Source organism: Monodon monoceros, unplaced genomic scaffold, assembly GCF_005190385.1.
Source record: "Monodon monoceros isolate NGI ecotype Baffin Bay Population unplaced genomic scaffold, NGI_Narwhal_1 Super_Scaffold_9, whole genome shotgun sequence".
NCBI classification, from domain to species: Eukaryota; Metazoa; Chordata; class Mammalia; order Artiodactyla; family Monodontidae; genus Monodon; species Monodon monoceros.
Window position 1 is genome coordinate 20,877,227 of NW_021703786.1, and position 18,549 is coordinate 20,895,775.

The window sequence follows — 18,549 nt, forward strand, 5'->3', positions numbered from 1 at the left end:
GGAAACTCACTGCATCTTGCATTCTCTTGAACATTAACTGTTTTTTAAAAACAATTTAAAATTGTTATTTTGGGTCCTAATTGCAAAATACATGATCACTATAGAAAACTTTAAAAAATACCAAAAGATGTAAAGAAATCTCAATCATCCAAAATTCAACTAGCTAGAAATAACTGATATTATTAATTTGGTACTACATAAAAAGTTTGTATCTCTTTTTTTCAGCCCAGATATTATCTTAAGCCCTTTCCCATGTCTATAAATACAGCTATACATTATGAGTTTTAATGGCTCCATAATATTTCATCATATGACTGGTTTCACAATTTAATTCCCCTACTCCACATTAATTCTTTACTGTCACATATTTAACAATTTCAAAGTTTTTAGTATCAAGAAGTTGTTGCAATGAACTTTTTTTTTTTTTTTAAAGAAGATATTGGGGGTAGGAGTTTATTAATTTATTTATTTTTGCTGTGATGGGTCTCGGTTTCTGTGCGAGGGCTTTCTCTAGTTTTGGCAAGTGGGGGGCCACTCTTCATCGCGGTGCACGGGCCTCTCATTACCACGGCCTCTCTTGTTGCGGAGCACAGGCTCCAGACACGCAGGCTCAGTAGTTGCGGCTCACGGGCCTAGTTGCTCCACAGCATGTGGGATCCTCCCAGACCAGGGCTCGAACCCGTGTCCCCTGCATTAGCAGGCAGATTCTCAACGACCGCGCCACCAGGGAAGCCCGCAGTGAACATTTTTATACTTAAATCTTTGACAATATGTATGACTACTTCATGAAGGCAAATTGTTATGTTAAAAGGTGCTTTGAGTATTTTAATGCTCTTGAAATAGGCTTTCAAATATTTTTCTAGAAAGGTTTTTATCATTTTGTAACAATCCTACCACCATATATGACAGTGACTATCTTGGTATATCCTCGAAAGTAATGAATACTAGAAAATTTTTAAAGTAGTTATCAACTTGATGGATGAATAATGGTATTTTTCCATCATTTTTAATTGGCATTTGTCTAATTATTGACGAGGCTAGCACTTTTTAAAATCATTTTTTTTACCATTGATAATTTTTCTCTTATTTGTTCATGTCCTCTGTACATTTTTCTGTTGGGATTTAATAATTTTTATTGATTTATAAAAATTATTTATATATTAAGGGTATTATTATATTTGTTATAAACGTTTTATCCCAGTTTGCTATTTGTCTTTTAATTTTATTTATGGTATATTTTTGATAAATGGAAGGGTTTTAAAAAATGTATTTTTACTATTTAAACAGCCAACATTATCAATTTTTATTTTTATGATGTTTTCCATTACTTTTATCCTTAAAATCCTCTCCCATTACAGACGCTGGTAGTCACCTACATTTTCTTCTCTTGTAAATTTTTACTTTACATATAATTCTTTAGTGTATCTGGAATTTTATTTTTGTATATGGTACAAGTGAAGAATCCAAGTAATTCTTCAAAGAGTTAACTAACTGATCCAATATTGTTGACTAAATAACCTTTTCTTCATTGACTGAGATGCCATTTCTATCAGGCTTTATATTTTCATATATGCTAGACTATTTCCAGCCTATACTATGGACCATAGCAGTGGTTTGGGCAAGCTCTTACCCTCCACACATTCTTCTTCTTCTTTATAACTGTCTTGGCTACTTTCAACCATGTTTACTTCCTGACGATTATTAGAATCATTCTACTAGAGCAAAAACAACTTTCTCCAATGAAAAACAAACAAAAAAAGTAAAAAGTGAACAAAAAAGCCAAGCTTTGATTGGAATTAGATTCAATCTCTAAATCAGTTTAGGAAGTACTAATATCTTTATAGCACATTCAGTTCTTAAGAATATGTCTCCAATTATTCAAGTCTTTTACATCTCCCAATAAAGTTTTGTACTTTTTGTCATACTAATTCATTCATAACATTCCTAACTATTTATGTTTTTTGGTTGCAGTTGTGCATGGGATTTTTACATTATATTTCAAAAACAGTATATATGAAGAAATATTAATTTTTGTATATTTATTTTATATCTGGCTACTTAACTTTCTTCTAACATCTAAGTTTTTTTAGTTGATTCTTTTGAATTTTCTAAGTAGACAATCATATTACCTGCAAATACAACTTTGTGTCCTCCTAAATCACAGGTATACTTGTTTTGGGGTATGAGAAATTATTCCTGAACAAAGACATGTAGAAGGAGAAAGAGAGGGCCTAACAGATAAGAATTCAGAAGCATGCAGGGCCACTTGAGCAAACGGCTAAGAGGCAATCCAGGCCCTATAAAAGGGATAATAAAATTTACCTAACGTGAGAAACAAAAGTTATAGTACTAACACAACAGGGAGCAGGCCTTTCTATTGAAACTCTCTCTCTCTCTCCCCCTCTCACACACACACACATACACACACACACACACACTTGCAAAAGCAGAATGCTCTTTATGTAAGATGATTTTAATCCTGACTTTAGGATGGAAACGGAGAAACACGTAGTTGGAGGGTCAGTGAGAAACAATGGTATGTAAATGAGGTAAACAGAATCTGTAAGAGTTTTGGTGATGGGAGTAGTGATGACTAAAAAGCCAAGTCCTAGGTTTGGTTACTGCCTGCAAGTAGAAGGGGAAGTACAGCAAAGGTAAGAAATTATCTTGTAGTTATGATAAGAAAGCTGTAGAAGGGAAAAGATGAAAGGGAAAAAAATTTTTTTAAGTTTCTACCATAAGAAGATTAAAGAGTTAACAGGACATCTAATTAGAAATGTCCTCCAGAGAATAAGATATAAACTGAACAAAACAGGTGAGAAAGATAGATCTGAAAGTCATCTACAAATGGTAAAGAAGAGTATAGTAGCAAACTAGATTCTGTAAGAAGATGAATCATATAATTAAGCTGGAGGCATATAAAAGCAAGACAGATTCTGGGCTACAACACCAGAAGATGACTCCAATAAAGGCAACCCAAAGGAAAAAGGATCAAGCAAACATGACAAAGATAAAAGATGAAATGTTACATCAGAAGTAGGAAGAAAAACAGTTCTAAAAATGACCTGAAGGAAATTGGATTGGATCTAAAACACATCTGAATATATATTAAAAAAAAATAAAAAACAGATAAAACACTGTATGATCAAGCAATTCCACTCCTTGGTTTATAGCAGCTCTACTCATAACTGCCCCAAACTAGAACCAACCCAAATGCGCTCTAGTGGGTGAGTGAATAAACAAACTATGGTACATCCATAAGATGGAATACTACTCAACAGTAAAAAGGGATGTTTGATACATGTGACAATTTGGATGAATCTCAAAGGCAATATGATGAGTGAAAGAAGCCAGTCTGAAAAAGAAGAAACTGGTCATAGTTACATACTATGATCCCATTTATATGACACTCGAAAAGACAAAAGTATAGGGATGGAAAACAGATCAGTAGTTACCAGGAGTTATTAGCAAAGGGACAGCATGAGGGAATTTTGGGGGGTGATGTAAATATTCTGCATGTAGATTTTGGTGGTGGTTACATGAAACTATACACATGTTAAAACCTATAAAATGGTACACCAAAAAAGTTAGTTCTACTTCATAATAATAAACAAAAAATAGATACAGTATCTTATAATACTTACATTTTATTATTCATTATTTGGAGTACTGTTCATTCTTTAATGCATTCTTATGCAAGATGATACTCATGTGTTCATTAAGGTTCCAAAATTTAACTAAGTTTCATTATATTTTTTCCTGAACATAACTTACAAATTGTTCTCTTTCCACAATTGTTTTAAAACTAAATTAAAACCTGAAAAAATTAACTTTATTTCTCAATTACTGTCATATTTATTGAACAGATGTCTGATGATAAGTGATAGCTTGTTGCTTAAAAAAATTTCAACACCAAAAACTATTCACCTTTCCATCTGTAGAGAAGACAGAGAATGAAGAATTGGAACAACAACCTTAGCTTTGCCAAACACTTCTATATAGTAGAGCATTAATGCTTGCTGCCTTCAAAGAAAAACTAGGACACTCCTGTTTGTGACTAAAAAGCTGTGAGATTCTACATTATTTTTAGAAAACATTTTTATTCAAAGTTGTCTGTCAATACAGCATAAAACGAAAAGCTGTTATAATGTATGAATTTTGCTATCAATGTGCCTTATGTTACCACTGGAATCATGACTTCCTTCTCAGTCGAAACTCAAAAATCATCTATGTGGAAGGGAAGCCAGAGACAATAAGGATACTGTGCTTGATTTAATGATCACAGGAGCAATCTTCCCTAAACATAATTCAGTACAATTCTGACCTTTTCAGAACCTTGCTAATCTTATGACTTGTCATCAGGTCCCTTCCGCCAAACTACTGAGTATGATAACATCAATTTCTACAGGTGTGTTACTTAAATAAAGGCAAGTTCTTACTGCAATAAATTAAGAATCAGGTAAGGAAGATGTCAAGATTAATGTTCACAGATTAATATAGCTGAATTATCAATAAACCCTTTACCAAAGAGTTTAAAGTTCCACAATGCAATTCTCTTCAACTCACTGACTTCTAGCTCTGTTCTTACCATTTGCAAAGTCTTCCCCCATAGAAACAGAGCTGATGCTGTTGAGCCCCTGGCAACAGCCTTGGAAAATGGCTGTTCTATATTTAGCTAGTTTGACCTATATGCAAGTGTTCATCTTTGTCAGCCTGGACTGTCCAGAATCACAGAGGTGATGCTTTTCTTTATTATGTAACACATATATATACTCTCCATGGGGTCATTAACTGAATATACCAAGCCTTTCTGGATATAAGGATTGAGAAAAGTATATCAGAAAAAGCTGGCTATGATTAATATCTACCTAGAAATTCTTTGCCAACTCAGTTTTATTATTAATAGTGTCATACTTAAACTGTGTGCAAGTTTAAAAACAGCACCAAAGATACCCATGCAGCCATGTGGAAACTATCACAACAGATTTTATAAAATGCTTCTCACCTGCACCTAATAATTTAATCCTCAGTATACCATTAGGGTCCACTTGAAAAACAATTTCAGTTTTTAATTTTCACTGTTAAGCAGTTTTAACTACTTATAAAGATTGATATCTCATGACTACGTTTTTCTAGAAGTATTCCACAGGAACAAAACGGAAAATATATATTTTTAAAAACAGAAAAAAAACTCACTCTATCTTGCAATTACTGTATGGGTCCACTGGATCTTTTTATAAATCTAAGATATATTATACTATTTCAAAATTCTAGAAATTATGTCATCATTACTCATGTTGGAAGGTCCCACATGCTGTGGAGCAAATAAGCCCATGCGCCACAACTACTCAGCCTGCACTCTAGAGCCCGCGAGCCGCAACCACTGAAGCCCACGAGCCTATAGCCTGGGCTTCGCAAAAAGAGAAGCCACTGCAATGAGAAGCCCACGCACTGCAAGGAAAATAGCCCGTGCTCGCCACAACTAGAGAAAGCCCACATGCAGTAACAAAGACCCAATGCAGCCATAAATAAATAAAGTTAAAATGATGCTTTAAAAAAATTAGATTGGGGCTTCCCTGGTGGCACAGTGGTTGAGAGTCCGCCTGCCGATGCAGGGGATGCGGGTTCGTGCCCCAGTCCGGGAGGATCCCACATGCCGCGGAGCGGCTGGGCCCGTGGGCCATGGCCGCTGGGCCTGCACGTCCGGAGCCTGTTCTCCGCAACGGGAGAGACCAAAGCGGTGAGAGGCCCGCGTACCGCAAAAAAAAAAAAAAAAAAAAAAAAATTAGATTGGCCATTCTAAAAGGTGTATACAAATCTAAAAGCCAAAGATTTTTTTAAAAACTCTTCAAGTATTGTCTTGACGACGCAAGTAGAAGAACAAGAAGTAATGATAAGCTATAATCTATTAGAGATGTATTTGAAATTTAGAATCAGTGTACAACTTCACGCATGACAACTGATGAACAGTTAGTTACATACAGAGGCTCCTGCGCATTTTGGGTATATATCTATCGATCAATCAGTAGATATCTTCAAACCCAGGAAAATATGGAATAAAAATTTGGTTTGCTATATTTAAGCTCTATTAAATATTTTAATAGTCTCTACTTCCCTTTATTTTTGTTTGTAAGTGATCTGTAATCAACTTAAAAACAATTTTTAAAAAGAAGTTCTTTCAACCCAGATAGTAAATGGTAATGACTATTTTTCTTGGTATTCTGAGAGGTAAAAAGATATCTGAAACAAAAAATATTGTAGTATTAGGAACGAACTGTAAAACCGAATTGGTTCTGGGACTGTCTGAAGAGTTGAGATCAGTTATTAGACTTGCAATAATATACCAGGATGCAATGGAGCTGAGATGGCTAGAGATCTGAATATGAACAAGAACTTAATGGGATATAGGGAAGCAGGGGAGAAAACCACCTTGTGTAAAACTGAAATGATTAAGCACCCAACGAGTAGATTTGAAGCAGTAGAAGGGTTGTTATAAAGGCAATGTTTAAAATTTATTTTTACCATCAACAAAAATAAGAAAAAGTAGGAAATGACAGGATAAATTAGATTTAATAAAGCTTACTAGATTAAAAAATAGATATTATGTTTCTGGGTGTTACGCATATTGATCCATGTAAATCTGTTATTTATTTTAATGTCTAAGATGATATTCCATTTCCTATTGAGAAGAATCAAGATGTTTCTAGCTTTCCCCCCATTGCATATAGTGTGGCAATCAACATTCTGGTACACGTGATTTGGTGCACAAGTGCAAGAGTATTTCTCTAGGGTAGCTGTCTTGAAGTAGAACTCATGGGTCATGAGGTTTGTGCATCTTCATTTTTGTAAGATGTCAAATTAATCTGCACAATATTACTATTTTTCTAATTTATACTATGACTAGTAATGTATATGAAGCCCTGTTTCTCCATAACCTCATCAACTTCTGGCATTATTGGCCTTTGTAAATTTTATCAGGTTGTTTATGAAGTGATTTCTCTTTTATTATGCATTTTCCTGAGCATTGTTTCATCTGCTTATCGTCAGTTGGGTTCTTCCTCTGAGAAATTGCCTATTCATATCCTTTGCCAGTTTTTTAAAAAAATTGTGGTGTTTGTCTTTTTCTTACTTATTATATAGGAGTTATTAAAGAGAATTTATTATAGAGGAATACCAATTTTTTGTGGATTATATGGGTTGCAAATATCTTCTCTAGTTTGAGACATTTGTATCCAGTGTAATTTGTCAGAGAGAATTTTCTTTATATTAATGTAGCCAAATAAACTTTTTTTTCTTTTATGGATTTAATTTCTATATCTTATTAAGAAATTCTTCCCTAGCCTCAATTCTTAATGCCTTTCCCTAGTTTTCTTCTAAAAATTTTCTCTTGTAAGTTTTAGTCTTGTTTTTTGCAAATCTATTTTGTAATTCTGTATGAAGCGAGACAGGGACTGCATTTTACCTTTTTCCAAACAGAGAGCCAATGATCTCAGTCCCATCTTGGAACAGTATATCATTTCCCCTCTGATTTGTATTGCCACTTTTCACATAACAAGTTCTTCCTGTGTTCCTCTATTTCCATGGTTTGTTTTTTCATGAATATATAAAATTGTTTCAATTACTATAGGTTTCCAGTAAGTCTTGATATCTGAATAAGTAACTTTTCATTATTCTCCAAAATTTTCATGACTCTTCAAGCATCCAAAAAAAAAAAATGTCAAATTCCAAAAAAGTCCTGTTAGACTTGACTGGAAAAGCACTGAACTTACAGATTAATATGGGCAGAACTGTCATTTTTATGATAATGTCAGGATTCCCATGTGAAAATGTTCTATCTTACCATTTATTAGCTCTTGAAAAAAGATTTTCAAAAATGTTTATAATTTTCTCCTTTAACGTTCCTGTTAGATTTAATCCTAGTTATCTTATCATTCTGAATGCTATTCTAAGTGAAATCTTTTTAAAAGTTACGTTTTCAGTATCTTCACATTTTCTTTGAGTCTTGTTATTCCTTTCTTGCCTTCTAAAGTATTTGAGTTTTCTTTATTCCTTCCCCCACTCCTCCCTCATGCCTTGAAAAAGCTTGAGAACTATAAACAATTTTCACATAAACATTTACTTAAGTTTTATGTTAATTAACATGTCTAACTTCTTCCCAAATAATACAAGGATCTTACATGGATTCAACCCACTTCCCACATGTTTTGTTCCATATTTTAGTTCTATCCTTAAAAAGATATATTGATCATCATTATTATTTTGTACAGTGAATCCTTCTTAAATTTAACCTCTTTTAAACGTTTTTATTGTGGAATATGACATACACAGAGGGAAAGTTCCACAAATGTGAATGTATGTCTGAAGGAACTGTCACAAAATGAACATCCATGTAACCATAACAAGACGCAGAAGAGTGCCAGCATCCTGGCAGTGCCTCCTCACCACCCTTCCCCAACACCCCTCCCCTCCGTGCCCCAAAGGCAACCACAATCTGATTTTTAAGGTAATTATTTCTCACTTTCCTTTATAGTTTTACCAACTTAGAAGCATGCATCATTAAACACTGTACTTTAGTTGAGCTGTATATAAATGGAATCATATAGTATATATGATCCTTTCTTGTGTTTTCTTTTGCTCAACATTTATTTGTTAGATTCACAACTGTGTACAGCCAGTCTATTTTTATTACAATACAGTACTTTATTGTATATTTACATGACAATGTAAATTCTAAGTTGACAGCTATTCTCTTAAAAAATGACATTCAACTGATTTCTGATTTTCATCATTTCTGTTGAGAAGACAGCTGCTAGCTAATTGCTGTTTATTGGAAGGTAATCCTTTTTTTTCTCTAGCTGCTTTTAAGATTTCTCTCTCTCTCCTTTTTTTATTTTCAGCCATTTAACAATGATTATAAGTGTAGAATTCTTCAGTATTTCTTTTGCTTGAGGTTTATATCACTGCTGGAATCCATGGACTGATGTTCACCCATTTTAGAAAGTTCTAAACCCTTTTCTCTTCAAATACTGCTTTTGCCCCATCGTCTTTCTCCTGACTTCCTGGAAATTTAAATTGTGCACTAGACTTTCTTGTGGTATTTATCTCTCTTCATTCCTTTCATCCTTTGTCTGTAGTTATTTTTGTCTAACATCTTTCAGTTCACTAATTCTCTCTTTAGATGTGTCTAATCTGTTGTTTAAACTTGAGTTAATTTACTGAATTTCTCATTCCCAGAATTTTCATTTGATTTTTTTAAGTTTCTAGTGCTCTGCCAAAATTTTCAATCTTGTTTCTCTTTGAATGTAATAAGTATACTTATTTTAAAAGTCTGTATCTGAGAATTCCAGTATCTTGAGGCCCAATTTCTATCATCTTTTGTTTCTCTTTCTTCATGTTGTTTATGTCTTTGTGTATCTGATTGCTTTTGATTATAAGCCAGGCATTGCATTTGCAAACTATAGAAATAGTTTATGGCCTTGCATGATACTACCTTCCACCAGGAAGTATCTACAATTCTGCCAAATGTCTGGGGGCACTAGTGGTTTAGGAACCCTCAGCCTAATTTTAGAGAATGACATGACTCAAAGCTGATCTGTAGCCTCTGTAACAGCATGTCTGCTTCTGGTTAATGCTTGCTCCTATGGTGTAGCCCTTCAGAGTCCCAGCTCAAAATGAGGCATGTTCATCAGACGTCCCCTCTTTGTGGGCCATAGGCTCTAATCTCTGTCCCCCTTATACCCACTAGCCCGTCAAGAGGGCTGCATAGCTGTTTAGCAGCTCCCTCCAGAAATGGCTAATTTCTCCAGAGGAACAGTGACCCCCATAAACTGGGACCTTTTTTTCTGGGCCTCCATTCTCCCCCTAGATCTTGTAAGCTCTCTGATACCTCCAAGCACATAAAAAAAAAAAAAAAAATTAAACATTTTGTTGAGCTTTTCCAGTAGTCTTCAGTGGCAGGCATGATTCAAATTACCTAATCTGCCACAACTAGAAGTAGAAGTTCCAGCTTTTATCTACATTTTTACCAATTTCATTGCTCACCATTGTTTCTCGCATCCACTGCTTTCCTTCTGGGTTCAATTTTCTTCATTCTCAAATATATCCTGCTTCACATTCTTCCAACAAGCTTCTGTGACTAGTTAATTCTATTAGACTTTGTCTGAAAAAATATCTTCATTTCATCTTATTCCTGAATGAGAATTAAGCTGGGTATAAAATTTTAAGTTGACAGTTACTTAGCTCTGTGAAGATATTCTTCCACTCTTTTCTGGTCTCTCTTGCTGTTGTTAAAAAGTTTACTGTCAACATAATGGATATTCCTTTGGATGTCATCATCATTTTTTTGTTGATACTAAGACATTTCTCTTTTTTTCTTTGGCATTCTCCAGTTTCACTACAATGCATCTAGATATAAATTTCTACTTATCCCATTTGGGCTCATGGTGCTACATGAATCTAAGTATTTATGTTTATTAATTCTAGAACATTCTCAGCCATTCTATCTTTGAATATTGCCTCTACACTATTCTTTCTATTTGGACTTCTCATTTTAACTCTGTTATCTCAATTTCTCTTTCATATTTTCCATCTCTCTATCTCTCTGTGCTACATTCTGGGTGATTTCTTTAGATCTATTCTACTGTTTATCACTTCTCTCCTCAGCTGAAACTACTGCTTATGTTTAACCTAGTTGCTGAGTTTAAAATTTTGATGATGACATTTTCCATTTATTGGAGCTATTTTAGCTTCCCCTGTGAGAATCTCTTGTGGCCTGGCTTTGTTGGAGTATCCCTTGGGGTGTGCTTATATCTAACAACCCTATGTGGTAACATTGGCCCAGGATTCATTTTAAAATTAATTTCTCAATTTTGGGGCCCCAGACTATATAGTGGGGTGTTTGTGTGTGTGTGTGTGTGTGTGTGTGTGTGTGTTTGTGTGTGTGTGCTTTCAAATCCTAAACATGAGTTAAAGATCCATGGGTTAGAATTCCCATGGCAGATTCCTCATCTCCCACTCTAGAACCCAGGCAAATAGTTAAAAGGTTTTGTTATTGCTCTGTGCTGGTAGGGAAATATTTTCTAGTCATGCTTTTCATTGATGACAGAGCTGCTTTGAAGGTTCCAGTTCCTAGGCCACACCTTAAGTAAGTTCAAGGACTCATTTTATGTCCCCTAGTGGATGATAAAACCCAAATGCACACATTACCAGAACCAAAAGCTGCAGCTCATTATCTTTACTACTCTAGTTTTCAGTTTTCTTTTGATTTCTGAAGACTTCCTTTTCTTTCCTGAGAGCTCAATTGTGCATTTGAAATGATTTTAGCTGGATTATATTTTATCCAGCATTTGAAGATTTTTGTAGAAGGAAGATTTTCAGGTTACCTAGTCTACTGTATTGCCAGAACCAGAAATCCCACAATACTGTTTTTAAACTTTCCTTTAATGAAACAAATATATTAATACTAGTATATTAGTCAAAGTTTTCCAGAGAAACAGAATCAATAGATCTATAGATCTAGTCTATCTATTCTATTGGTACCTGAAAAAAAAAAGTATATATATATATATAAAATATCTATCTATCCATCTATCTAGAGATTAAATGTAAGGAGCTGGCTAACATAATTATGTAGGCTGACAAGTCCCAAGTTCTGCAGCTGGCAAACTGGAGACACAGAGAGCTGACGGTGTATATACTGGAACCAGTCCAAAGGCCTACAAGCTTGAGAGCCAGGAAGAGGTGTTTCAGTTTGAGTCTGAAGGCAGGAAAAAACTGATATCCCAGGTCAGGCAGTAGGAAATTCCCTCTTACTCAAGGGAAGGTAAGCCTTTTTGTTCTATTCAGGCCTTCAACGGATTGGATGGCATATTAGGGACAGTCTACAGATTCAAATGGTAAACACAACCCACCCAGAATAATGTTTAACCGATGTCCGGGCACCCTGAGGCCCAGGCAAATTAGCACAAAATTAACCATCACAATTAGTAAACTCTGGCTTGATTTTTAGTTAATTTTATTTTTTTCTAAGACCCCAATCAAGTTCTCCTTTGAGATCTAACAACTTATACCTGTCACTACAGCTGAGTTAAGTCAGTGGTAAGTAAACTAGCTTTCTGCACATGAACCTTACACATACTTAATTCTACAAGTCCCTTTATGGATTTAATTTCTCTCTTTTAGGATAAATGAGTTCAAGTCTCTGGAAGTAATGTGGAATAAAAGTGTCACTTAAATACATATTCATGATCTGTTTTGCAAAACCTTTGGCTCATATAATCATCTATCTTTGTATTATGAACGTGTGGATATTGACATCTGCTCACAACATGTAAATCTCCCATAATCCCAGTTCAGTGACATAACTCGGTTCAAAATAAATTTTATCTGCAATTTCTTCAAACTATAAATCACAGCAACAAGTCTTCCACCATAACTCTGGGTTTCAATCATCATATAAGTGATAACAAACTTTCACTAAATTGTACTTATGTTAACATTACCCTCCTTTGCTCCTCTTCAGCATCAGCAAAGAGTTTACGAATGTTAGCCTCTGATTCTCCCACATATTTGTTGAGGATTTCCGGCCCATTGACCACTTTAGGCTCTCTTGCATTCAACATCTTGCCAATCTGTCGAGCCAAGAGAGTCTTACCACAACCTGGAGGCCCATATAACAGGATGCCTTTAACATGTTTGCAACCTAAAAAGGAAAAGAAAACAGTCTTACATCAACTAACTAAAATCCAAGTAAGACATCAAAGTTTTCTTTCTTCTTCACATGAATGTCAGGAAGAATACAGCAATAGCATTGACATATATTAATATCTAGGTGCTATGAACAGAACAAGAATGAACTGAAGATCTTTTTAAAATAGAAAATCCACAAACAATTCCTACACCAATACCAAAAGTTGAGGGGGAAAGCTGCCAATTAAAGGTCTTTGGAAAAGTATATTTGAATTATCATTGAGAACGAATACTTTTAACTCTGAAAATGTCTCTTTGACCTAAATACCTAATTAGGAAATACTACTTCTTTTTCATTATCCTTTACTTTAAAGCCAGGGGGAAAAAAGATCTGTTTTTAGGCAAGTTTAACCCAACACAGATCTATTATGATACGACAGGCTACGGAAACTGTATCTTAGTCAAAGAAATTACAGGTCTACCTGTCAATACAAGCACTTGAAGAAAAGGCAGACATGTCTGAGTTGGGTGGGTATAGAGCAATCCATAGGATCCAGATGGATGTTACAGACTTTGTGGATGAAGTCGAATGCCCTATTTCACGTGACTATGCCAAGTGAGAAACGTGTTTTCTCAGAGCCACCAGGATGAAAATGAAACTGAAGCTTCATGAGAATAGTATTCAATTCTTTTCTAGGCAACCATTGCTAAATGCCTTAAAGGTATCATTAACAATAGCAAAATAGCAAGACTAATGATTTAGACTCCCTGGGATTTCTTTAGCCCACTCTACACAAGCATTTACTCCATTTCTTAAGATTAAGATGAAATTTGGTTTCTGTTTACTCACTCTAGGAATTCTCACCTATTTAAGTTTCACACTTAAGATGCATGACTCTTTACTTATGCGTTTTTTCTTTATACTACACCAAAAAAGCACTCTGTGAAATAATGAATTCTTAGATTTCAAGCGTTACACTCAAAACTACAGGTGAACAAGAAAATTTCTGGAAATGGGATACAGTGTATTTTTATGGAAAATGTCCTCATTTGGAACAAAATCCTTAAAAAATTATATCTTTAAGAAAAATTACGACAATACATCAAATGACTCAATAAAGGAAACCACAAGATTCAAACAACTCTACTAGAAATTTTAGATTCTGAGGAGGAAGATATTTTGGGTTGCCAGTACAGCCACTGCTTCTATCTTTGTTTCAAAAAAAGACTCCCTTTTAAATCCTTAAAAGTAATGAGATCTGTGCTTCTGGTTAGACTTGGAGAGACAGGGGGAACTTAGTGGAAACCCTTAAAGGCTTAGATTCTTAACCCTTCTCATCACAGAGTAAATTCCTGTCCTAAGAACTGTGGCCCAGGGACTTCCCTGGTGGCTCAGTGGTTAAGAATCCGCCTGCCAGTGCAGGGGACACGGGTTCGATCCCTGGGCCAGGAAGATCCCGCATGCTGTGGAGCAACTACGCCCGTGTGCCACAACTACTGAGCTCGTGCTCTAGAGCCCGCGAGCCACAACTACTGAGCCTGTGTGCCACAACTATTGAAGTATACGTGCCTAGAGCCCGTGCTCTACAACAAGAGAAGCCACCGCAATGGGAAGCCCGTGCACCATAATGAAGAGTAGCCCCCACTCACCGCAACTAGAGAAGGCCCGTGCGCAGCAACAAAGACCCAATGCAGCCAAAAATAAATAAATTAAATTAAAAAAAAGAACTATGGCCCATAAAATGTCTTTGCCCTTGTCCCACCCTTGGGGGATAAGCCTTGAGCTTCTCCTAGAGGCCAACACCACCAGGCACTGTCAGCATCCAAGCCACTGGGACACATCTGATGAGGACTTTGGAACCTGGCTCCTAGCCTTCCTCTCCAAACCAACTGCTACTATCATGATTTGAAACTATTTGTATAAACCATTAAAGAGGCAGGTGGTGGTGGAGGGAGTGAAACAGGCACAAGGAGGGGAGAGCCAGGAAGGATAAAATGAAGACTTGCTAAGTACCTACAAAGTACCAGCCCTTAGCCACATCTCTCCAGTCTCAACCTTCTCCAAGTTTATCAACTTCCTTCTAACCACACTTCCTTCCATATTAAGCCATGCTTTCTTTCAAAGACTCTCATCTCCTCAGCATTCTTATACTTCTGTTATACCTACCCTATGAACCCTGAACACAATATGGCTTTACTGCACCTAAACATTGGCCAGAGCATGACCAGAGAAAATTATACCACTGTGCTGACTGATATCCTAACAGTCTCATGCTATCTGATTTCAGTTCTACTCTCACTGCTTTCTCAATATTGCATGCCACCCCTTACCTGTTTCTGTTCATCTCCCATTCTCCTTAGTTATTATCCAGACTTCACTGTTCTCTTCTCAAGCACTACCCATGCCATTAATTCTTAGAGATGATCTAGTTTCCTACTTTTCATATTAAAAAAAAAAAAAAAAAAGACTATCAGGTATGAACTCCCTTCAGCTCCCTGCTTCTTTTTCTCTCCTTTTGGCCCCCCTCTTTTTTTAAACACTGCCAATTTATTATTTCACAGTTCTTTAAGTCAGAAGTTTGGGTGGCTCTGCTCCATTTTTCATAAGACTGAAATCAAGGTGTGGGCCAATGGGGCTCTGGGAAGAATCCACTTCCAAGTTTACGTGGGTTGTTGATAGAATCTATTTTCTTGTAACTATAAGACTGAGATCCCTCTTTCTTTGCTGGCTGTCAGCTAGGGGTCAGGTTGATCTTTTCTCCTAGAGGCTGCCTACTTTCCTTTTGACACTTTCCATGTGGTCCGCCTCCAGCAAGTGACTGAGTTTCTCTTATGCTTCAGTTCTCTTCAGCTTCTCTTTCTGACACATCTCTCTGCCTCTTCTGCCTTAAACTACCTTATGTGATTATGTTGGGCCCACCCAGATATTTCAGGTTAATCTCCCTATCTTTTGATGAGGTTATTAGTAATCTTAATTACATCTCCAACCCCCCTTCACATCCCTGCTTCTTTATCTACAAATTTATCTGCAGGCATCTCTTTTCTCAACCTCAGCATCAGTTCTCAAAGAAGGAGCTTCCTTCCTCTTCTCCAAAGTTTAAATTGCAATTATTTGTTTATATACTTTCTTTTCTCTTAAGACTGTAAACTATTCAAGGGCAGGTACTGTCTCATCAATCCTCAATTGCAGACACCCAGCCTAATGCCTAGTACATAATATGTACTCAATAAATGGCTGAATAAGTAAATTATTGATTCTTTTCCTACAAAACTCAGAGAAAATGGGAGGATAGAAGATGGTTTTTAAAAATTATTTGAGTAAGACAGGAATAAAGACGCAGACCTACTGGAGAACGGACTTGAGGATATGGGGAGGGGGAAGGGTGAGCTGTGACAGGGCGAGAGAGAGTCATGGACACATACACACTAACAAATGTAAGGTAGATAGCTAGTGGGAAGCAGCCGCATGGCACAGGGATATTGGCTCGGTGCTTTGTGACCGCCTGGAGGGGTGGGATAGGGAGGGTGGGAGGGAGGGAGACGCAAGAGGGAAGACATGTGGGAACATATGTATATATATAACTGATTCACTTTGTTATAAAGCAGAAACTAACACACCATTGTAAAGCAATTATACCCCAATAAAGATGTTTAAAAAATTATTTGAAGCTCTTAAATTATGAACAGTATGTACTTTCATGGCTGAACTAATTTAAATACCTAAAAAACACCTTTGCAATGACTGGGACTTGCAAATTTAGCAAGACAAACTACATAATACATAAATACTAGATTTTTAACTCTGTAACTCTGTTTTTGTACGTGGGAAATGCTCAATTTAATGTGTTCTGAATTAAATTGACTCAGATGTCATAAAATAAATAACCCACAAAATATTACCATGACGCTTGAAAGATAAAATGCACATCTGTGGAACTTATATGTAATACAGATCTGTGAAATTACAGAATCTATTCAATATAACATCAATAAGAATGTCATAGAAACTCTAGTCTGCATGAGAACCATAATTCTTTTAGGATGTCAAGAAAGCACATCAAAAGTATACAATGGGGCTTCCCTGGTGGCGCAGCGGTTGAGAGTCCGCCTGCCGATGCAGGGGACACGGGTTTGTGCCCTGGTCCGGGAAGATCCCACATGCCGCGGAGAGGCTGGGCCCATGAGCCATGGCCGCTGAGCCTGCGCGTCCGGAGCCTGTGCTCCGCAACCGGAGAGGCCACAACAGTGAGAGGCCCGCGTACGGCAAAAAAAAAAAAAAAAAAAAAAAAAAAAATATATATATATATATATATATATACACAATGACATGTGAAGATTTTCAAAATCCACTTCCACAAAGGAAGCAGTTACTTGAATAAGCAGTGGAAATGGGACTTTGTTATTCCTATTATTATCATAGCCTTTCTGACTTATTAAATAAGCATTGGTCTCTAATTTAAATGAGTCATAAAAACTCTGCATAAGTAATTCCATTCAACAAAAGTGTATTAAGCTCCTGTTTGGACTAGGCAGAAACTAGGTGTGTGGGATACAAACATGAAAAAGGCAGTCCCTACCTGCAGGGCATTTCTGATTTAGTAGGAAAGACAAATAAAAATAGGTTATCTACAACATAATATGACATTATCAGAGATGTGCATGAAATGTTTTTTGGAACCTAGCCAAGAGAGACTGATTCTGCTAGACTGATGGCAGAAAATTAGGGATGGACACAGGGGAAGAGGTAACATACAGTCTGGGTCTTGAAGGCCAGTTCGAGGTTCATGGTTGGGCAAGTGAAGGGAAATGGCACCCTAAAGAGAGAGATTAGCATTAGATTAGGCATGGCAGTATGGACCTAGAAGTTGTCCTCTCAAAACAGCCAGTTATCACCTTCTGTGGCTGGGAGCCTTGGAGGTGAGTGCCTGAGTAAGGGGATGACAGGTTCCCAACTAAGAAAGGCCTTGACACCATGTCCGGGAGTTTTTAATTTGTTTTGTAAAAACCCAGTGTTTTTTAATCAGGGAGGATACATAATGAGATGTGTGTTTAAAAACTAACCGGCAGTGGAGTAGACGAAGGACTAGAGAACAAAGATCAGAGGGCGGGAGTCTAGTTGGAGGAATGTTCTTAACCTTTTTCTGGGGACACTGCCTCACTGGCTGGCTCTGGATTTTTGCCAATTAAGCTTTCCTTTTCCTATCCCTCCAAGTCCCTCCGAGCACATAAACAACTGGGTCCAGAGGCCTCAGAAGGCTGCCTCCCTACTGATAACCCAGCTTTCCCCTGAGCTTCTCCAGGACATTAAGGCCTAGCTCTGATGCTGGGGAGCCTCTGATCTCTGGCTGCTGGACTGTCTGACTGTGAGCTGTACTGTTCCTTTTTTTTTTCCTTTATGTCTTACATGCCCCCTCACTACTCAGAGATCAGTTCCCTGGGTTAGGGAACTACATAGCAAAGGGCAGGCACAGAAGAATGAGAAATCAGTGGAACTGACTTGTTTAAAATGTCATATTCTCTCATTCTATCTCTCATTTTCTTTCCCATGGAATAGTCTAATGGACCTGCCCAGAAAAAATGCCCATGTACAAAAATTTGCATCCAATTTTGAGAAGATTTTTTGATCCTCTGGGGTCCAATCATGAAATTCAAATGAAAATCCCTGAATGTACTACTGAAATAATCCAGACAAGAGACCAGGAATGGAAAGAGGTAATAATCTTAAGAAATAGTAGTAGGAAAAGAATGGAAGAGAGGAGAGATATTCATCAGAGCTTAGAGACCAAATGAAAATAAGAAAAAAAGGAAGAGTCAAGGATGACCTTAAGGCATCTAGCCTGGGGGCACATGGGAAAAATGATA

The 18,549-nt window shown here is 36.6% G+C and overlaps 1 protein-coding gene across 3 annotated transcripts in view; it reads right to left on the minus strand.

The window, feature by feature from the left end:
• NSF (N-ethylmaleimide sensitive factor, vesicle fusing ATPase) overlaps nucleotides 1-18,549 on the minus strand; it is a 157,916-nt gene that overhangs the window by 57,973 nt on the left and 81,394 nt on the right. For all 3 annotated transcript variants that reach the window (XM_029211233.1, XM_029211235.1, XM_029211234.1), the window contains one exon: nucleotides 12,501-12,700. In XM_029211233.1, coding sequence (XP_029067066.1) covers nucleotides 12,501-12,700 — 200 coding nt within the window. The remainder of the gene's footprint in view (nucleotides 1-12,500; nucleotides 12,701-18,549) is intronic.